We start from the raw sequence: 19863 nt of genomic DNA, 5'->3' as shown, positions 1-19863 counted from the left end.
TTCAGCAAGTGCCAGACATGTTACTAGGTCAGGCACCATCTTATTCCGTGTAGACATGCAGGCGCTAAAAATGAATTATACATTATGTCGGGGCTGTATAATCTGGTTAGTTAGTACAGTTTATATAGTGGCTTTAGTAAGTAGATACTATGTTGGCTATTGCTTATCATTGTCTCAATAATGTATAAGTGGCGAAGATCACTATAGCGACAATGGGCAAAATTTAGTCATAAGCATGGTCTCTTCTACAATAATTAAATTTATTTGTTTTACCTTGGTTCCCTCACCAAAAGCTTTATTTTAGGTATAGCACACGAAAAAGTCTCTAGTGAGGCTGAACTATTACAGTGGATCAGTACATGAAATAGTCTCTAGTAAGGCTGAACTATTACAGTGGATCAGTACATGAGATAGTATCTAGTAAGGCTGAACTATTACAGTGGATCAGTACATGAAATATTCTCTAGTAAGGCTGAACTATTACAGTGGATCAGTACATGAAATAGTCTCTAGTAAGGCTGAACTATTACAGTCGATCAGTACATGAAATAGTCTCTAGTAAGACTGAACTATTACAGTAGATCAGTACATGAAATGGTATCTAGTAAGGCTGAACTATTACTGTAGATCAGTACATGAAATAGTCTCTAGTAAGGCTGAACTATTACAGTAGATCAGTCATTGAAATAGTCTCTAGTAAGACTGAACTATTACAGTAGATCAGTACATGAAATAGTCTCTAGTGAGACTGAACTATTACAGTAGATCAGTACATGAAATAGTCTCTAGTAAGGCTGAACTATTACAGTGAATCAGTACATGAAATAGTCTCTAGTAAGACTGAACTATTACAGTGGATCAGTACATGAAATAGTCTCTAGTAAGACTGAACTATTACAGTAGATCAGTACATGAAATAGTCTCTAGTAAGGCTGAACTATTACAGTAGATCAGTTCATGAAATAGTCTTTAGTAAGGCTGAACTATTACAGTGGATCAGTACATGAAATAGTCTCTAGTAAGGCTGAACTATTACAGTGGATCAGTTCATGAAATAGTCTCTAGTAAGGCTGAACTATTACAGTAGATCAGTTCATGAAATAGTCTCTAGTAAGGCTGAACTATTACAGTGGATCAGTCCATGAAATAGTCTCTAGTAAGGCTGAACTATTACAGTAGATCAGTACATGAAATAGTCTCTAGTAAGGCTGAACTATTACAGTGGATCAGTACATGAAATAGTCTCTAGTAAGGCTGAACTATTACAGTGGATCAGTACATGAAATAGTCTCTAGTAAGACTGAACTATTACAGTGGATCAGTACATGAAATAGTCTCTAGTAAGGCTGAACTATTACAGTAGATCGGTACGTGAAATAGTCTCTAGTAAGGCTGAACTATTACAGTAGATCAGTTCATGAAATAGTCTCTAGTAAGGCTGAACTATTACAGTGGATCAGTACATGAAATAGTCTCTAGTAAGGCTGAACTATTACAGTCGATCAGTACATGAAATAGTCTCTAGTAAGGCTGAACTATTACAGTAGATCAGTACATGAAATAGTCTCTAGTAAGGCTGAACTATTACAGTGGATCAGTACATGAAATAGTCTCTAGTGAGGCTGAACTATTACAGTGGATCAGTACCAAAAAGTGAGCTCTTGAACAAAACAGGAAACAAAGAACTGTAAAAATAAGTGCTATAAAAGCTGAAATTTTAAAAATATAGAGTTTTTTGAGCAAAATGAAAACATTTATGAGAAAACGTGGTTTCAGAAGTCTTGATTTGTCTTTGTGCCTCGCTGGTGGACTTTTCATGGATTTTTTAACTTGAGAAGCCAAGTTACACGTCTCTGTTAAGGGTATACGCAAGTCAGGAAGCTATTCTGCTGAATGCATATTTAACTACCATTGGAAATAAAGGAACCAGAGGTTGATATTATTCACCTTCTTATTTTATAACTTAATACGAATCAAAAAACAAATAATATATAACTATCAATGTAAATTGCATTTCCACTCTGTTTTATAAAGCGACCACAACCTTATAGATCAAGATCCAAGTCCTGAAATCACGCAGAGCATTGAAGTTCAAAATTATACAGAAATTTAGTAAATATATTAAAACAACTTCAGCATAGATATAATCATGGATAAATATTAAAGTTCACGTAACCCACAACCATGTTAGAATCAATATTCATTCCAATTGGCTGGAAAGTTAAACCATATATGCACCATAATTATATAAAACATATTGTGGAGGACGGGACTATACTAAACCATATGTTTGTGCTTGAGACTACATTATGCCTAGTCACTTATGTATATTTCTTAACCGGTTATATAATACCCTGGTAAAACTGTTACATAATACTGATTTTTTGGGCCTGCTTCACAGGCCTGCTAGCACACCATTATGCCTATTGTCTGGGCCTGCCTCACAGGCCTGATGTGAAACAATGAATGTTATATAATTGTGGGCGGAGCAAATAGTATAAAAGGAGAAGGCATAAGCCAACCCTTTGGGATTCTGCTGACGAATTTTATACTGTTAAGACGAAGTTATACATGTACTGATATACGCTAAATACACTATACTTATTCTTATAAACTGCCTACGCTTGATGCCTGCCTGGTTGGCATAAGGAGGATCCTTCCGCCAGAACTGCTCTGGCTTCGAAACACGAACTGCTTGGGGGAGACGCCTAAAGAAGGCTAGGGGTGGGCTACGTTACGATCGGACCTGATCAGAAATGCAATAGCATTGGAGATCAGGCCCTCCAGTAAGTAGTCGGGACCTAAACTAGCCAAGATAGGGTCTCAGAGAGCAGGCCGTGCTAGCCTTCCAAGTGAGCCTGAACTGCGGATACCCAGCCGCGGCCTGACCCGACCACTAGGTGTGGCAGGCAGGCCGACGGGGGGAAGGCCCAGTGTTCAGACTACACTGCCTTGCTAGAAAAAGTAAAGCTGGCTCAGCTACCGGGGCCAGACCTTTACAATATTTTCTATAAAATAAGTTTTATAGAAACATGAAAATAATTGTAGACTGCTCAATAAAAAACATTATATATATATATAATAAAATACATATGTATATTTTATATACATGTATGTAATTTTATATATAAAATTATATTATTATTATATTGTATTTTATATATATGTATATGGCATGTATATATATAATACGTGGAGTGAAATGTTGTTCCCTGCAATTCATAGCAATGAAAATTAAAAATACATTATAAATCTGAAAAAGCTGACACATGAATATAGCATGAAGTGTTTCAATATCAAAGAATTTGAATCATACATCAAAAGATGATCGAAAAAACAGTTTTCCCAGTTCCCTAAATAGCAGATACAGAAGTGTTAGTAATTATTTGCTAATTTTAATTTGTTAATGCTTTATAAAATAAAGAATAATTAAATCTACCAGCTTTAACATTAAACTGACTGTCAATAATAAAAATAATATATTTTGATAATTTGGTTGCGCAAGTGAAGGTTGTTTTAAGCCTTGCATATGTTTAATAAATAAAAACAGTATTTTTATATTTCAGCTGGCAAGAATACAACTCATATGAACCCGTATTGCAACTTAAAAAATAGATCACAATTCGCAAAGAATAATTTATAATAAAAATGACTACAGCGACGGTTTATTATCAAAAATAATTTGTTAATCTTTAGATAGAAATTTGGCGCTTTAAAAACCTGAGAGAACAACTCCAAATATGCATACTTTTTTTCAAGTGCTCAGCACTCGATAGTCTCAAGGCGATTTGATGCCTGAGCAGTGCTAGAGAACTTGGATGGAGTCAGCTCAGAGCACATGAAACTGTCCTCAGATGATGAGACAGAGTGGAGGTCATTGCCGCCGTGTCTGCACTCAGGGTCAGCATCCGCAGAGTCACCAGTGAGTACTGTCAAATATTAAAGATTTGATGAACGATCTTAAAATAAACAGAGACTGTGAAATGACTCATCTAAACCAACCCCTCATTACAAATCTTTTTACAAAAAAATAAAATAGATTTTGTAATGAAATGGTTCTGCAACAGAATAGAAAACAAGTGTATGTTTTAAGCTTGACCATCTTTAGTCATAAACTTGGTACATGGTTCACTAAAAGATATTTTTATGATATATGAACGAGAGAGCTGGCCTTACCGCTATTCGAGTTTGCTTCATTTATGATCACAAGATGAGCTGGCGGAGCAGATGGCATCCCGACACTCCTGAAATATGACAAACTCCTAGAGTACTTGATGACAAGCTTCAACAATATGTTACAGGAGTGAGAAGTTGAACAGAAACTTATCTGTTTAGTAACTAACTGATCAAATTTATAATATGATATAATATAATAATATGAAAGCTGCCATATTTTAGGTTCTAATTATAACCCAAATCATCTCTTGATGCAATTTTAATAGATTTCAGTATCTAGAAAAAGGCTTGTAGAACGGAAAACATTCAATGTATTATATTATAATTATATTGTATGTAATAAATATATAACTAATAATAAATATTTCATAAATATCTATAAAATATTTATATATAATATAACTTACTGCATATTAATATAATTAAAATCTATTACATGTATATTAGATTATTATATATGATCAATAGATAAAAATATATTGTAAATAAAATATAATATTATTATTCATTTTATATATTTTAAATTATTATTCGTTAAATAATATATTATTTCAAAAGCATCTATTTTTCTTGTTTTGTTACCATAACTAAAAATAGTAAGTAAAGATCATAAAACCAGGGCTCATTTGCCTTGCAAAACAGTAGTTTATTACAAAAGCTCAACAGACATGAAATTAATTCAGCGACAGTAAGTCTGCAGCACTTTGTTTCTATGATGTTGTTAATTCAGCGACAGTAAGTCTGCAACACTTTATTTCTATGATGTTGTTTTTCCCCAAAATCAAAATCCTGCAAGTCAAGCAAGTTTTGTTACTCGCTTGACTTGCAGGTTTCATTATTGCGAAAGATGGAACCGGCACTTGCGAATGATGGGCAAGAAAATGCCACGCAAGCCATTCCATTTTAAACATTTTCCACACTCAACTCATTTTTATTATGATTTGAGCATGTGTTACTAAGCGAGCCAGGAGTGTGACATTATGACCTCTGGCCCAGAATTCCTTAATTTTCACAAAACTCCTGCATTAACCCGCATAATGGAAAACAGTGCATTGACCTAGAAGCATGCAAGACAGATTTCTAGAATATTCATGCACACAAGTATATCGGTTAATAAATTTACGGCAATGCCCTGTTTGTCTATCGCCACCATATGTCTCATGATCACTGTTATGTAAGGTGAGGAGTTAACACAAACAGCAAATATAAGGCACTTACAAATATTCATGAACTGGTTGGGATGGAGTCTGGGAGGGCTGTCTAGCCTCAGAAAAATCCTGGTGATCCTGGATATATTGCTGCTCAAAAACCATAGAGGTAGTAGAGTTTGACACTGAAGCTGGGACATCCAGCTCCGCAGCCATTTCTGTATGACACATTAGAAGCTTTGTGGCAGCTGAGCTAATGAAGGTTTCATAACTATTGTACCCAATGGAATTTCCATAGCTATTGTAATAATAGAATACTGAGGCTATTGAGTTATTAATAATAGAGATTTTTAAATAAGCGAGACCAACATTAAAAAAGCCTAACTATCTTTTACAAGTGATACCTCAACAGCTGAAAAGGTAGTTTGCTAAAAGCAAAGGAGGCTTCTTTATCATAGACTAGATGAATACCTGGAGTTCCACAATAATATAATAATTACCTAATGAAGATGAGCAATATAAGCTAGTAACTTAAGCTAGTCTAGATACTTACTATAAAGTCATGTCGGACGTCAGCTTAATAGTAGTTTTTGTTACTCGTAATGATCTCTAACACAATCATGATGTTCAAGCGTGCTAGCAACAACCAATAGTATTTTTCTAAGCGCTTTAAGCTTGTGTTGTGTAACTGATGTAATTAGGATGACAATTATTCCATTGTATAGCAATGTACCCGCTTGGCCTAATGGTTTAGCATGTATAGAACAGATTGGCAAACAAATGAGCGGCTATTATTTCGTGGCGGTCTCGCTACGCTGTTGTATTCTCTTATCTTCGCTCATGTTGCTTAAGTTCAAGGCCAACACTTTGATGATACGATAGAGAGATGGCTACATGGCGCGAAGGAGCCCAGACACAAATATCGAGGAAACTCGGCATGGAAACTTAAGAAATCATGAGCATACTAGTGAATTAGCAGCAAACCCATCAGAAATAGGTACAGACCAGCTTCAATATACAACATCAATCCATTACGCTCTTAGGCGGAAATATTATTGTAAAATTTCAAATAAATAATATAAGATATTTGTTATATCATATTATATATTAGATTAAATTTTGTAGAACTCATTCCAGAGTTCAAACAAAAACAGTATGACAGAACTAAATGTAAAACTTCATTAACACAGTAACAACTAGTGAAGAGAGGTTTTTTAGTTGCTATGGAAACAGGTAAATAGAGGTGCAGGTTCAAAAATGCAGTTTCAGAAAATAAGTGAGGATGGGTGACTTGTTTCAACTCACACTAGATACAGCCTAAGTTGCATGTACTTATTCCAATACTTGTTACTATTTTTATGTCTGATTTGAGATTTATACCAGATTTGTCCCTTTTATAACCAGAACTGTTGTTGTAGGCAATCAAAAAAATATTTGTCAAAACATTACGCATATATAGTTCCATCTATAGTTTCACATTCTAAATATAGTACATATTACTCTCAACATTTACTTTGAGAGTAATATGAACTAATATTACAATCCTGAAAACTAAAAATATAACATGAACTAATAAAAGTAAAATAGAACTACTAACAGAAAGAATAATGAGAACAAACTAAAGACATGATCTAACCGTATATTCACAAGCACCTAAACGCATCACACAACAACTAGCAAACTCACCAATCCGGTCAACTTGTTGGTCAACAGTTCTAATAGTACGGACATCCTCTTGGACTTCTAAAACAATAACTTAAATAATAACTCAATGAATGATAAGTAAATAAGAGCAGGACTCCTGGATGACAACTCCATGCATGCAAACTCGTAAATATGCCAGACTAGTCTATAAATAACCACTCTATGATATACAGTTCTACTAATCCTTTGTGGTTGATACATCTATGAATGATAAATCTATGGGAAATAAATCTATAGACAATGAATCTATGAATGATACCTCTATGAAAAAAACTCTATGATTGACACATCCATGAATCATATCTCAATGAATGATACATCTGTGAATAATAACTATGAATGATAACTCTATGAGTGACCAGTAACAGTTGAGCACAAAAGTTTACAAAAACTACGATATAGAGATTTTTTCTGCCTAAAATCCTAGTGTAGACTAAAGGCAGTTACCTCCTCCTAGTCCAGAGTCAGTGATGGAAGTAACTTTAGACATGGCATCCATGAGAGGCGTCTTCTGCAAGAATAGACAACTGTTAAAGGATGCTTAACTGGCCTCTAAACATTATAACACAAAATAGAGAAATGCTGATGTTTATGTCTATGAAGGTTAGTAGTATCCTTGAAAATATTAAGATGCCTATGTCTTTGAGAGCTAGCATCCTTGGATATGTTCAGATGCTTATGTCTATGAGAGCTGGCAGCCATAGAAGGCTTCAAATGAGTGCTAGCTAAATTGTACTTACCAAAGGTCCTTCTTCAAAGTAGGTCATAGATTGCTTCAATGTGAGGTTACTTCCCTTATGGTACAACTCAGCTAGCTACAAAGAGAGTGTAACTCCCATAAATCATAAACATTTAAAATTTAGAGACGTGAGTAACCCCAGAGCTTTATGGGTTACCATAGAGCAACCCTACAATACACTGGAATATTAAACGAATTATGGATGTCTATAAAGACAACTGGAATAAAAAATACATGAGCTGTATATAATATATCAAATAAAACAAATAATAATACATAATAGTGTATAAACAATAAATTAATCATGTAAATAAGTATGATAAATAACATAATAATATAATAAAATAGTATACATAGTAAACATATATAATATACAGTATATATTATATAAATGTTGAAGTAAATAATAATTGTCTAAAGCATAATGACTTAAATAAAACTAATAATAAGTTCTGAATATGAAGTATGAAACTAAAGCTATAATTAGGTCAAAGAATAATTAGGTCGAAGAATAATTAGGTCAAATAATAACTTGTACTTGACACAGTTTCAAGTGTCCTTGATCTGAATGTAGCTGACAGCCAAGTACATGATATTCTTTAAACTATCCATAGGTTATATATAAGTATGTCTCTATGTATGAGTTTAAAAACTTACAAATCGTCGAAGGTCATTCGGAAATCTAAAAATAGCAAGACTAGAGTTTTTGCTGACCAAATCATTGACATTCCTGAGTGCGATGTTCTCGAACGCAACCTGAAGAATAAAAGTAATGTTCATATTTACTACAATGAGACCACTCAAGCGTGTCTTTGTAAACATAGAGAAAACTTGTTTGATTGAGAGATGAAACTGTGTATGGTGTTAGTGAACACTCTCTGCTATTACAAGCCAGACTGCATATCTTATCCACCAGAATTAGCTGAAGATGAACTTACCAAAATGTGTAGTAAATTAGTAAATTTTATCAGAAAATATCGGTATTTTGCTATCATTTGTGATTGCTTTTAATGTTTGAGGTCATCTGACTGTCAGGATGTTTCAAGTTTAAAATCGATAAAACTACATATCGATTAAAATAATCAGATCAATCGAAAATGTGATCAACCGACAGAATATACATGTAGATGCACAATGTTTCAACTTGAACACAATAGCAGATACCAACTATCACAACCATAACAACTAGTGATGTCATTTCTCACTTTTTTCTTCTGAGCATTTTAATCGTGATCAAGTTTTATGAACTTTAATCTGAAACATTCTAGTAGTCAGATCACATCAAACATCACAAACAATCACAAATGATAGAAAATATCGACGCTTTTGGAGGAAATAAACTAAAATAATTGAGTAAGTTTATCTTTAACAAAAATAGAAACAAAGCAGAAGCCAAATGAGGTAATTATCAGTTTCTAGTTTATTGACAAGGTCATGTGTGAGACAATATCGTTTCATTGAATTTTAAAACATGGAAAGTGAATATGGCCAAGAGAGAATGACTCCTAGGAGGGAGAGAATGAATGGATACAGAGAAAGTTTTGGTTCCATGGTTACCTAACAAGAGACCTAAATGAACAGGTTTCCCCTCGTTGACTCATCAATTATCTGTATAGCCTTGGAACCTTCCAATTGTTAGATTGAAAGCAAATGTCGAAAAAAGGACAGAAGAAAAACTGATCAAGCAATCACTTTAAGGTGAATATGTTTAAAACAAAAAATCTCTTACAACTGAATATTCAGCGCATAGAAAGTGATGTACTCTAAAAGGAAAAAGAGTCTGAAAGGAAGGGGTCGAGTCTAAAAGGAAGGGGTGGGTGTAAGAAACCTACAATAAATGCAGCTCACAAATAACTGAGGCTAGCTGAGAAGTAGGTGCAAAGAAAATAACTCACAAATAATACAGCTGGAGTGGAAGATGGCTGAGGAGTAAGTAAAAGGTCAAGGACAGCTTTGTCTCTCATCTGTTCCATTGGAACTTCTTCTGGATTCCGTAGAAAGAAACAATATGTGATGAGAAGCTTGGGAGAGTAGAGCACCACCACATAGTCACAGTTCTTGTATGTTTCCCTACAAGATTAAGCAACCAAGTACAGTTTGTAATCTCCGACATGATTGGCTAGGTATAAGCGGCTTTGGTCAGCTGATTGATGATGCAATGCTTACCATATTTTCTGAACTATATGTTGTGACTTCATATAGTTCGGCCAGGAGTGCATCTTATACTTCTGAGTGAGTTATGTGTGAAACTATTGACAGATTATTACCAGTTTTAAGCAAGTTATTTATGCTATATCTAACAGAATAATCCCTAACATGCTATATTACCATGTAGTGTATGCGTATTATATTAACATGCTCAGTTGTGTCATGTAGTGTATGCATACTGTTCAGCCTGTTGTTGGCTCCATTATAATTGTGAGTAACTTTTTTAACATTTGTTGTTGGTGTTTAGGAAATAAAGCTGTCTGAAGTGGCCACTTATACTCCACTGTCACTTATATTACTTCATTAGAGTGCATTTCATGGCTAGTACTACTTACATTCTGGAGTGACTTACAGTGCACCAAATACAGTATGTCTAAGTGTGAGCAATCCAACTTGAAGAACGACAGCTACTGGGCATGACATGACTTGTCTGGACATGTCTGAGTCCAGTGCACAGCTGGAGACATGCCCAGTAGCTCCACCTGTCATTCCTGTCACAAGGTATGGGAATTGAACCTGTTGTTTACAGATAAGGCATGCTAGACCACTAGGCTACAACTGCTCTCTGCTTACATCGACTGGCATCACTGAACTCTGTGATACTCACTCATCAGACAGATCTCCTGTATATAGAATAACCTCTGCATTGAAGTATTGTTCAAGTACGGAACGGAGAACCGAGTCGAAGTTACGATACTCTGGCGGCAGATCTGCGGTATGGGCGATGCAAATAGTTACTTTATCTCCTCCCACTATATCTACAAAAAACAACTACTAACTGAATAATAATAACAACAACTACTGAGGTTAGAAGATAAAAATATCTCACAACTTCATTAAACCAATAAAATAAATACATAAGAACAAATTTTATTATAAAATACTAGAAATTTTAAAGAAATAAGAACCGCATGTCTACCTGTAGTAAATCTTTTTTTCGAAAGTTTAACATCCATTAAATGCCAGGCATTCAGCTATTACAATCATATTTATGTTAAAAATAATAAAATACTAGAAATTTTAAAGAAATAAGAACATTTTAACATGTTTATGTTAAAATAAACATCCAAATATTTAATTCAGCAAACGTATATAACTACAAGTAACTATATTTAATTCGTTAGCTATGGAATATGACACTGACACAAACGTTACAAGACAAAGGAACAATGATTTCTATGACAAGAAAATTAGAGGTCATAAATAAATAGAAAGAAGGCCCTGTATTGTTAATATTGCCAAGAAATATGGTTGCAATCAATTACCAATTGCGATTATTGATATTAAAAACAAGAAATTCGTTAAAGCAAACACAAGGAGCTTAAAACTGCCGATTTGAAAGAGTTCGAGGCCATGCACGAGATCAGCGTTCAAGTGGGACAACCATTTAGTAATGGCAAGGAAGTAGAAAAAACTGAAAAACCTACATTGGCAAAAAAAAAATTCAAGTGTTTAGTTTACTGGTGTGTACTGGTACATAAAACAATACTGTACAATGTATGTATAATGTATATTATTAATTTATTTAATTAATTAATCAATTTGTTTTTCATGTTTTATTCATTTCATGTTTTATTTATATATACACTGGTCTACCATATATAGATACACTGGTCTACCATATATAGATACACTGATCTACCATATATAGCTACACTGGTCTTCCATATATAGATACACTGGTCTACCATATATAGATACACTGGTCTACCATACATAAATACACTGGTCTACCATATATAGCTACACTGGTCTACCATACATAAATACACTGGTCTACCATATATAGATACACTGGTCTACCATATATAGATACACTGGTCTACCACATATAGATACACTGGTCTACCATATATAGATACACTGATCTACCATATATAGATACACTGGTCTACCATATATAGATACACTGGTCTATCATATATAGATACACTGGTCTACCATATATAGATACACTGGTCTATCATATATAGATACACTGGTCTACCATATATATATACACTGATCTACCATACATAAATACACTGGTCTACCATATATAGATACACTGGTCTACCATACATAAATACACTGGTCTACCATACATAAATACACTGGTCTACCATATATAGATACACTGGTCTACCATATATAGATACACTGGTCTACCATATATAGCTACACTGGTCTACCATATATAGATACACTGGTCTACCACATATAGATACACTGGTCTACCATATATAGATACACTGATCTACCATATATAGATACACTGGTCTACCATATATAGATACACTGGTCTATCATATATAGATACACTGGTCTACCATATATATATACACTGATCTACCATACATAAATACACTGGTCTACCATATATAGATACACTGGTCTACCATACATAAATACACTGGTCTACCATATATAGATACACTGGTCTACCATATATAGATACACTGGTCTACCACATATAGATACACTGGTCTACCATATATAGATACACTGATCTACCATATATAGATACACTGGTCTACCATATATAGATACACTGGTCTATCATATATAGATACACTGGTCTACCATATATAGATACACTGGTCTACCATATATAGATACACTGGTCCACCATATATAAATACACTGGTCTACCATATATAGATACACTGGTCTACCATATATAGATACACTGGTCTACCATACATAAATACACTGGTCTACCATATATAGATACACTGGTCTACCATATATAGATACACTGGTCTACCATATATAGATACACTAGTCTAACATATATAGATACACTGGTCTACCATATATAGATACACTGATCTACCATATATAGATACACTGGTCTACCATATATAGATACACTGATCTACCATATATAGATACACTGGTCTACCATATATAGATACACTGATCTACCATATATAGATACACTGGTCTACCACATATAGATACACTGGTCTACCATATATAGATACACTGATCTACCATATATAGATACACTGGTCTACCATATATAGATACACTGGTCTATCATATATAGATACACTGGTCTACCATATATATATACACTGATCTACCATACATAAATACACTGGTCTACCATATATAGATACACTGGTCTACCATACATAAATACACTGGTCTACCATATATAGATACACTGGTCTACCATATATAGATACACTGGTCTACCATATATAGATACACTGATCTACCATATATAGCTACACTGGTCTTCCATATATAGATACACTGGTCTACCATATATAGATACACTGGTCTACCATACATAAATACACTGGTCTACCATATATAGCTACACTGGTCTACCATACATAAATACACTGGTCTACCATATATAGATACACTGGTCTACCATATATAGATACACTGGTCTACCACATATAGATACACTGGTCTACCATATATAGATACACTGATCTACCATATATAGATACACTGGTCTACCATATATAGATACACTGGTCTATCATATATAGATACACTGGTCTACCATATATAGATACACTGGTCTATCATATATAGATACACTGGTCTACCATATATATATACACTGATCTACCATACATAAATACACTGGTCTACCATATATAGATACACTGGTCTACCATACATAAATACACTGGTCTACCATACATAAATACACTGGTCTACCATATATAGATACACTGGTCTACCATATATAGATACACTGGTCTACCATATATAGCTACACTGGTCTACCATATATAGATACACTGGTCTACCACATATAGATACACTGGTCTACCATATATAGATACACTGATCTACCATATATAGATACACTGGTCTACCATATATAGATACACTGGTCTATCATATATAGATACACTGGTCTACCATATATATATATACACTGATCTACCATACATAAATACACTGGTCTACCATATATAGATACACTGGTCTACCATACATAAATACACTGGTCTACCATATATAGATACACTGGTCTACCATATATAGATACACTGGTCTACCACATATAGATACACTGGTCTACCATATATAGATACACTGATCTACCATATATAGATACACTGGTCTACCATATATAGATACACTGGTCTATCATATATAGATACACTGGTCTACCATATATAGATACACTGGTCTACCATATATAGATACACTGGTCCACCATATATAAATACACTGGTCTACCATATATAGATACACTGGTCTACCATATATAGATACACTGGTCTACCATACATAAATACACTGGTCTACCATATATAGATACACTGGTCTACCATATATAGATACACTGGTCTACCATATATAGATACACTAGTCTAACATATATAGATACACTGGTCTACCATATATAGATACACTGATCTACCATATATAGATACACTGGTCTACCATATATAGGTACACTGATCTACCATATATAGATACACTGGTCTACCATATATAGATACACTGATCTACCATATATAGATACACTGGTCTACCATATATAGATATACTGGTCTACCATATATAGATACACTGGTCTACCATATATAGATACGCTGGTCTACCATATATAAATACACTGGTCTACCATATATAGATACACTGGTTTACCATATATAGATACACTGGTCTACCATATATAGATATACTGGTCTACCATATATACATACACTGGTCTACCATATACAGATACACTAGTCTAACATATATAGATACACTGATATACCATATATAGATACACTAGTCTACCATATATAGATACACTGGTCTACCACATATAGATACACTGATCTAACATATATAAATACACTGATCTACCATATATAGATACACTGGTCTACCATATATAGATACACTGATCTACCATATATAAATACACTGATCTACCATATATAGATACACTGGTCTACCATATATAGATACACTGGTCTACCATATATAGATACACTGGTCTACCATATATAGATACACTGGTCTACCACATATAGATACACTGGTCTACCATATATAGATACACTGATCTACCATATATAGATACACTGGTCTACCATATATAGATACACTGGTCTATCATATATAGATACACTGGTCTACCATATATAGATACACTGGTCTACCATATATAGATACACTGGTCCACCATATATATATACACTGGTCTACCATATATAGATACACTGGTCTACCATATATAGATACACTGGTCTAACATATGCGTGCAAGACACTGGAACATCAGGCCGACACTTCTATTCACCTAGGCAGCTAGATGCCAGCTACATAACATATTCAAATAGGCAGCTAGAGGGCAGCTATATAACATATTCGATTAGGCAGCTAGAGGCTAGCTATATAACATAGTTAAATGACACATGTTAATACACAAAGGAGGTGGTAACACACGAACCGAGTACTCATGCCCGTAGAATTCTTTGCTTACCTTCACGATTGGGAGCCATGTACTGGGGTCTCTTTGCTTACCTTCAGGATTGGGAGCCATATACTGGGTTCTCTTTGTTTACCTTCAGGACTGGGAGCCATGTACTGGGATCTATTTGCCCACCTTCCGGATTGGGAGCCATGTACTAGGATCTCTTTTTTTACCTTCAGAATCAGGAGCCACGTACTGGTATCTCTTTGCTTACCTTCAGGATTGGGAGTCATGTACTAGGATCTCTTTTTTTACCTTCAGAATCAGGAGCCATGTACTCGGATCTCTTTGCTTACTTTCAGGATTGGGAGTCATGTACTGGGGTCTTTTTGTTTACCTTCAGAATTGGGAGCCATGTAGTGGGATCTATTTGCCCACCTTCAGGATTGGGAGCCATGTACTTGGCTCTCTTTGCTTACCTTCAGGTTTAGGAGCCATGTAATTTGATCTCTTTGTAGAAAAGAAAAGTTTAGGTGTACAGTCATAGTCGTGATGTAAACGGCGCCTCCTCCGAATCAAGATGAATGTGATTAGGCCAAAAACTACTATGACAATGAACATGAGGACTGCTGCCACAATCCCAATTGTTTGCTCTCCTGTACTTGTGTCTACAGAGAGAGAGAGAGAGAGAGAGAGAGAGTGTGTGTAGATGGAGTGCTTTGCGTACTTCCTGGAAGTAATGGTGAATACCATTTAGCGGAGCCATATAAAGCACTATAATTGGGTTGGGTATCCACAGGCAGATGGAAAGAAAGAAACAAGCACTAAAAGTCTAAGAGAGCTCAATGAGAGTTAACCTTAGTTGGTAAGAAGGTGTCTACAATGTAAACATACAGTACAAATTAAACTATCATATACAGACAAAAGTAATACTTCAAACAGAGTAATAACATAACTAAACACAGTACAATATCATATATAGACAAAGGTAAAACTTTAAACAGCATGCTAGTATATAGCAAAGCATACATACATCATAACAAATAGTAATAATCAGGAGTAGATAATTCACCAAATTCAAACAAATTTACCTTGAACTATTTCTCCTAAAGACCTGCTTGTAGAACAAGGTCTACACTCTCCAGCAATATCACAAAGGCCTGCGACAGGACATAATGCCATCTGTGGTTTTACCTACATACAGAGTATAGACATCTATAGTTATAGGTGCTTATACTTATGCTAGCTATGCAACCATGTTAGTTCTTAAATACATGTACAAGTGATTCATACAGATTTGAGTGAAATGCCTATACAAAGTAGATAAAAGGCAATCGGGTATGCATACAGCTGGTCTACACATGTTTTGTTTTCCAATGCGTAGTCCGAAGTTTGATAGCTGTAGGTGTCATATATATGTATATATATTTCTCAGTGTTGGTGTGTGTAAATGTCCTTTGGTATGTCAGGCTATAGCTGTTAAAATATTGGAATGAAGAATTTGTTTTGCGGAAAATTTGATCTCAAAACCTCCCCTTCACCAGACGAAGCTAAACCATTGCGCTACGCGAGATTAATAGATATATTTGGGGTGATATGTGTGACTATCTGGGTGAAAGCACCGCTATGCTCTACGCAACGTGATTTAAGCTTGCTCTAACAGCTCTAATAAGTAAGTTGCTAGTCTACTCAAATTAGCCATTGGCAATGTGCCAGGCTAATGGCAAGTGGTAAGCAACTACATTACCTTTCACTGTTTATAAGCCGATTTTTAAAACTCGCGCAATGCCGGGCATTCCGCTGGTATATATATAAAATCAGTAAAACAGACTATTACTTTAGACAAAACATTTCATTACTAATAGTTTCATGCTTGCTGATAGCTTTGAAAAGTACTTTGACAGCAAGCATGAAACTATAAGGAATAAAGTAACTTATATGAATTTAGATTAATAAAAACATAATTGAAAAAAGTTTTTCGTATACATTTTAGTAAACTTTTACCTAAAATTTTATCACTTATCTGGAGTTTAAACTTGCGGTGGCAATCTTCGTGAATTGAAGTTCAGCAGAATGTGAAATTCTAATTCCAAAATTTTAACAGCTATAGCTGGATGTACCGAAGGACGCGTCACAGACGACAAACTTTGAGAAATATATATACAGATATACACCATAAAACCTATATTTGAACGCCATCTTTATTTGCATGCCATTTCCAAATTCTTCGATCATTACGAACCCATAGAAAATGATCAGTAAAAAAGTTAAATTATCAACAAAATCGTACTAATAATGAGTTAGTTACAACAATAACAATTATTCCCTTCGTTGTTGCTGTTAATATCGAAGTCCATTTTCTAACTCCAAAGCTTTACGATTTTTTGTTATAAATTTAAAAGCAACCCTACAGAATCAATTAACATCTGTAACAAGCTAATAGTAGCTTCCTAATTAAAGATGTGGTTGCGTCAAAAAAGTCGATTTAATGAAATTAAGACCAATAAAAGGCTAAAACATCAGCTGCAATTTGATGTCATTTTTGTCTTTAGAGACTAATCCTGTCCAGAAATATATGCGTTTGAATGAGGCCATCTTTTAAAAAGCTCACATTCGAGCGGGTGCTTCATTCGTGACGTGAGTGATACATCTGAAAAGAGTTCACGAGCGATAAATATAAGGTCGCTTCATTAGCCAATCATTGGCACGAAATTTTTATATAGGTCGTAATAAATATTATCACTCAAAAAAACGCGTTGTCTGTGATCTCAAATTTAGGGATTTTACTCTATTATTAAATCGCATGGACATCGATATTTACTAAATTAATTAACACCGTTACTTTAATGAATTACTCGATCGACACGTTTTATTGACGAATAACAAAATTCTAAAAATTATTGTAAAGTTACTGCGAAGGTGACTTCGAGTTTTCTGGGCATCAGGTGGTTAATGTGCTACGGAGGAAGATAGGAGAATGGAGGTAAATTTATCTTTTACTTTGAGTCTCCTATAGATATACTGTTGAGTTTACATTCAGATTATATTTCATTGTTTGAGGTTATAATGTAATTTCCCGCGCATGTAAGAGATGTATGTACAGTGAGTTCTTGATGGCTCCTTTTTAATCCATAGCATCTAGCAATACAATGGCTTAGATTGATGAATATACCAAAGGTAATAACTTTAGTACTTATTAATACATGTACTAATAAATCATATTATAACCTAATGCTATCACCAATCATAGTTATTATCTTTTATCGTTTCACCTAGCTATATTTTTGTCTAATTTTCTTTGGCAGTTTCATCTAGTAAATTAGATTCATGATTTGACTTTAGATGTTCACTTCTCACTTGTTGAAAGTGAAGAAAATCGATTGATCAGTAGATACGTGTTACAATGACGTATCTATGAATGACATATATTTATTGAATTTGTTTTATTGATTACAGGATGTTTATGTGGTCCCACCAGCCGAAGCAGCTTTGTCAGTGTGAAAACTGTCATAAATGGGGAGAGAGACTTGAATGTGTGCTGCATAAACCATGATGTTTTGTTTGAGTTTGCTGCAGTAGATGAGTTTGTCTTATTATATTAGCTGAAACTATGTGAGTGGCCACGACTTGATGGATATTTTTAATAAAAGCTTTGCTGAGACGAAAATTTTTTGCCTGTAAAAATTATATAATAAAATAATATTGTTGAAGATAATGCAAAACATGATTTCCAGAACATTGAATGCATCATAGCCCCGTTGACACCTGTGCTGAAATTTTGTCTAATAGATGGATTTATGAAGTGCAATCGGAGCTGCCTGGACCGGCGTTTTTGCATAGCTCGACCATTGGTTTAGTACTTGAATCAACAAATCAAATGTGACCAGTGAATTTTTTTCTACAAATTGATACCAATAATGACTCGATAACATTAACAGTCAACTATACAATGTACATGACTTTTAGGGATGTGGACCTTTTTCTACATAGTTTGCTTGGCAGAATTACCGTAGACCGGTAGAATTGGTAGTCGGTACTAAGATGTTTACACAGCATTTAGAAAAAGCTAATATGACAAGCTTTTAATTTGCTTTGTTTGAGGCGTTTGAGACATTGGTAATAATGTATCTGTAGCTGGATTTAAAATTTTATTCTAGCAAACACGAGCAAATATAAGATAAAATTTATGCCAATATAGCCGCGTAGGACTAGACTTTTATCGCAATAGCCGATGTGATTACGAGAGTTAGTGACAGGTTGTATCACGCATTACATCACTTTGGGCAAGTCCGGGCATGGTTTTTGCCCGGAGCGTTTTTACCGCGATTGAGTCTTTTCGATTTTAATCTTCAAATATCTTGACAATGAGATCGCCTAACACAACAAACAACAAATCAACTGATAGACATAGAATAATACTTTCTTTTAAAATCAACTCAAATTTGACGCAACTACATCTTTAATGCAGTCGTGTTACTCAGACGTATGTGAAAAACCCGTAAACCAATTACCATAGAT

At 34.5% G+C, this 19863-nt stretch overlaps 1 protein-coding gene across 1 annotated transcript in view; it reads right to left on the bottom strand.

Moving 5' to 3' along the window:
- Positions 1-3733: 3733 nt before the first annotated feature.
- The window catches only part of LOC137398196 (uncharacterized), a 43732-nt gene continuing 27602 nt past the window's right edge, over positions 3734-19863 (bottom strand). Inside the window, exons 9-20 of the mRNA XM_068084302.1 lie at positions 16437-16539; positions 15825-16013; positions 15497-15619; positions 10583-10733; positions 9663-9837; positions 8425-8523; positions 7769-7843; positions 7476-7539; positions 7011-7067; positions 5395-5542; positions 4177-4244; positions 3734-3929 (exon numbers count right to left, since the gene is read on the bottom strand). Of these exons, the coding sequence (XP_067940403.1) occupies positions 3763-3929; positions 4177-4244; positions 5395-5542; positions 7011-7067; positions 7476-7539; positions 7769-7843; positions 8425-8523; positions 9663-9837; positions 10583-10733; positions 15497-15619; positions 15825-16013; positions 16437-16539 (1419 nt within the window). The 3' untranslated portion in view covers positions 3734-3762. The remainder of the gene's footprint in view (positions 3930-4176; positions 4245-5394; positions 5543-7010; positions 7068-7475; positions 7540-7768; positions 7844-8424; positions 8524-9662; positions 9838-10582; positions 10734-15496; positions 15620-15824; positions 16014-16436; positions 16540-19863) is intronic.

This window comes from Watersipora subatra, chromosome 6, assembly GCF_963576615.1.
Source record: "Watersipora subatra chromosome 6, tzWatSuba1.1, whole genome shotgun sequence".
NCBI classification, from domain to species: domain Eukaryota; kingdom Metazoa; phylum Bryozoa; class Gymnolaemata; order Cheilostomatida; family Watersiporidae; genus Watersipora; species Watersipora subatra.
The sequence above is the reverse complement of the archived record's forward strand: the minus strand, read 5'-3'. Positions and strand labels throughout refer to the sequence as shown.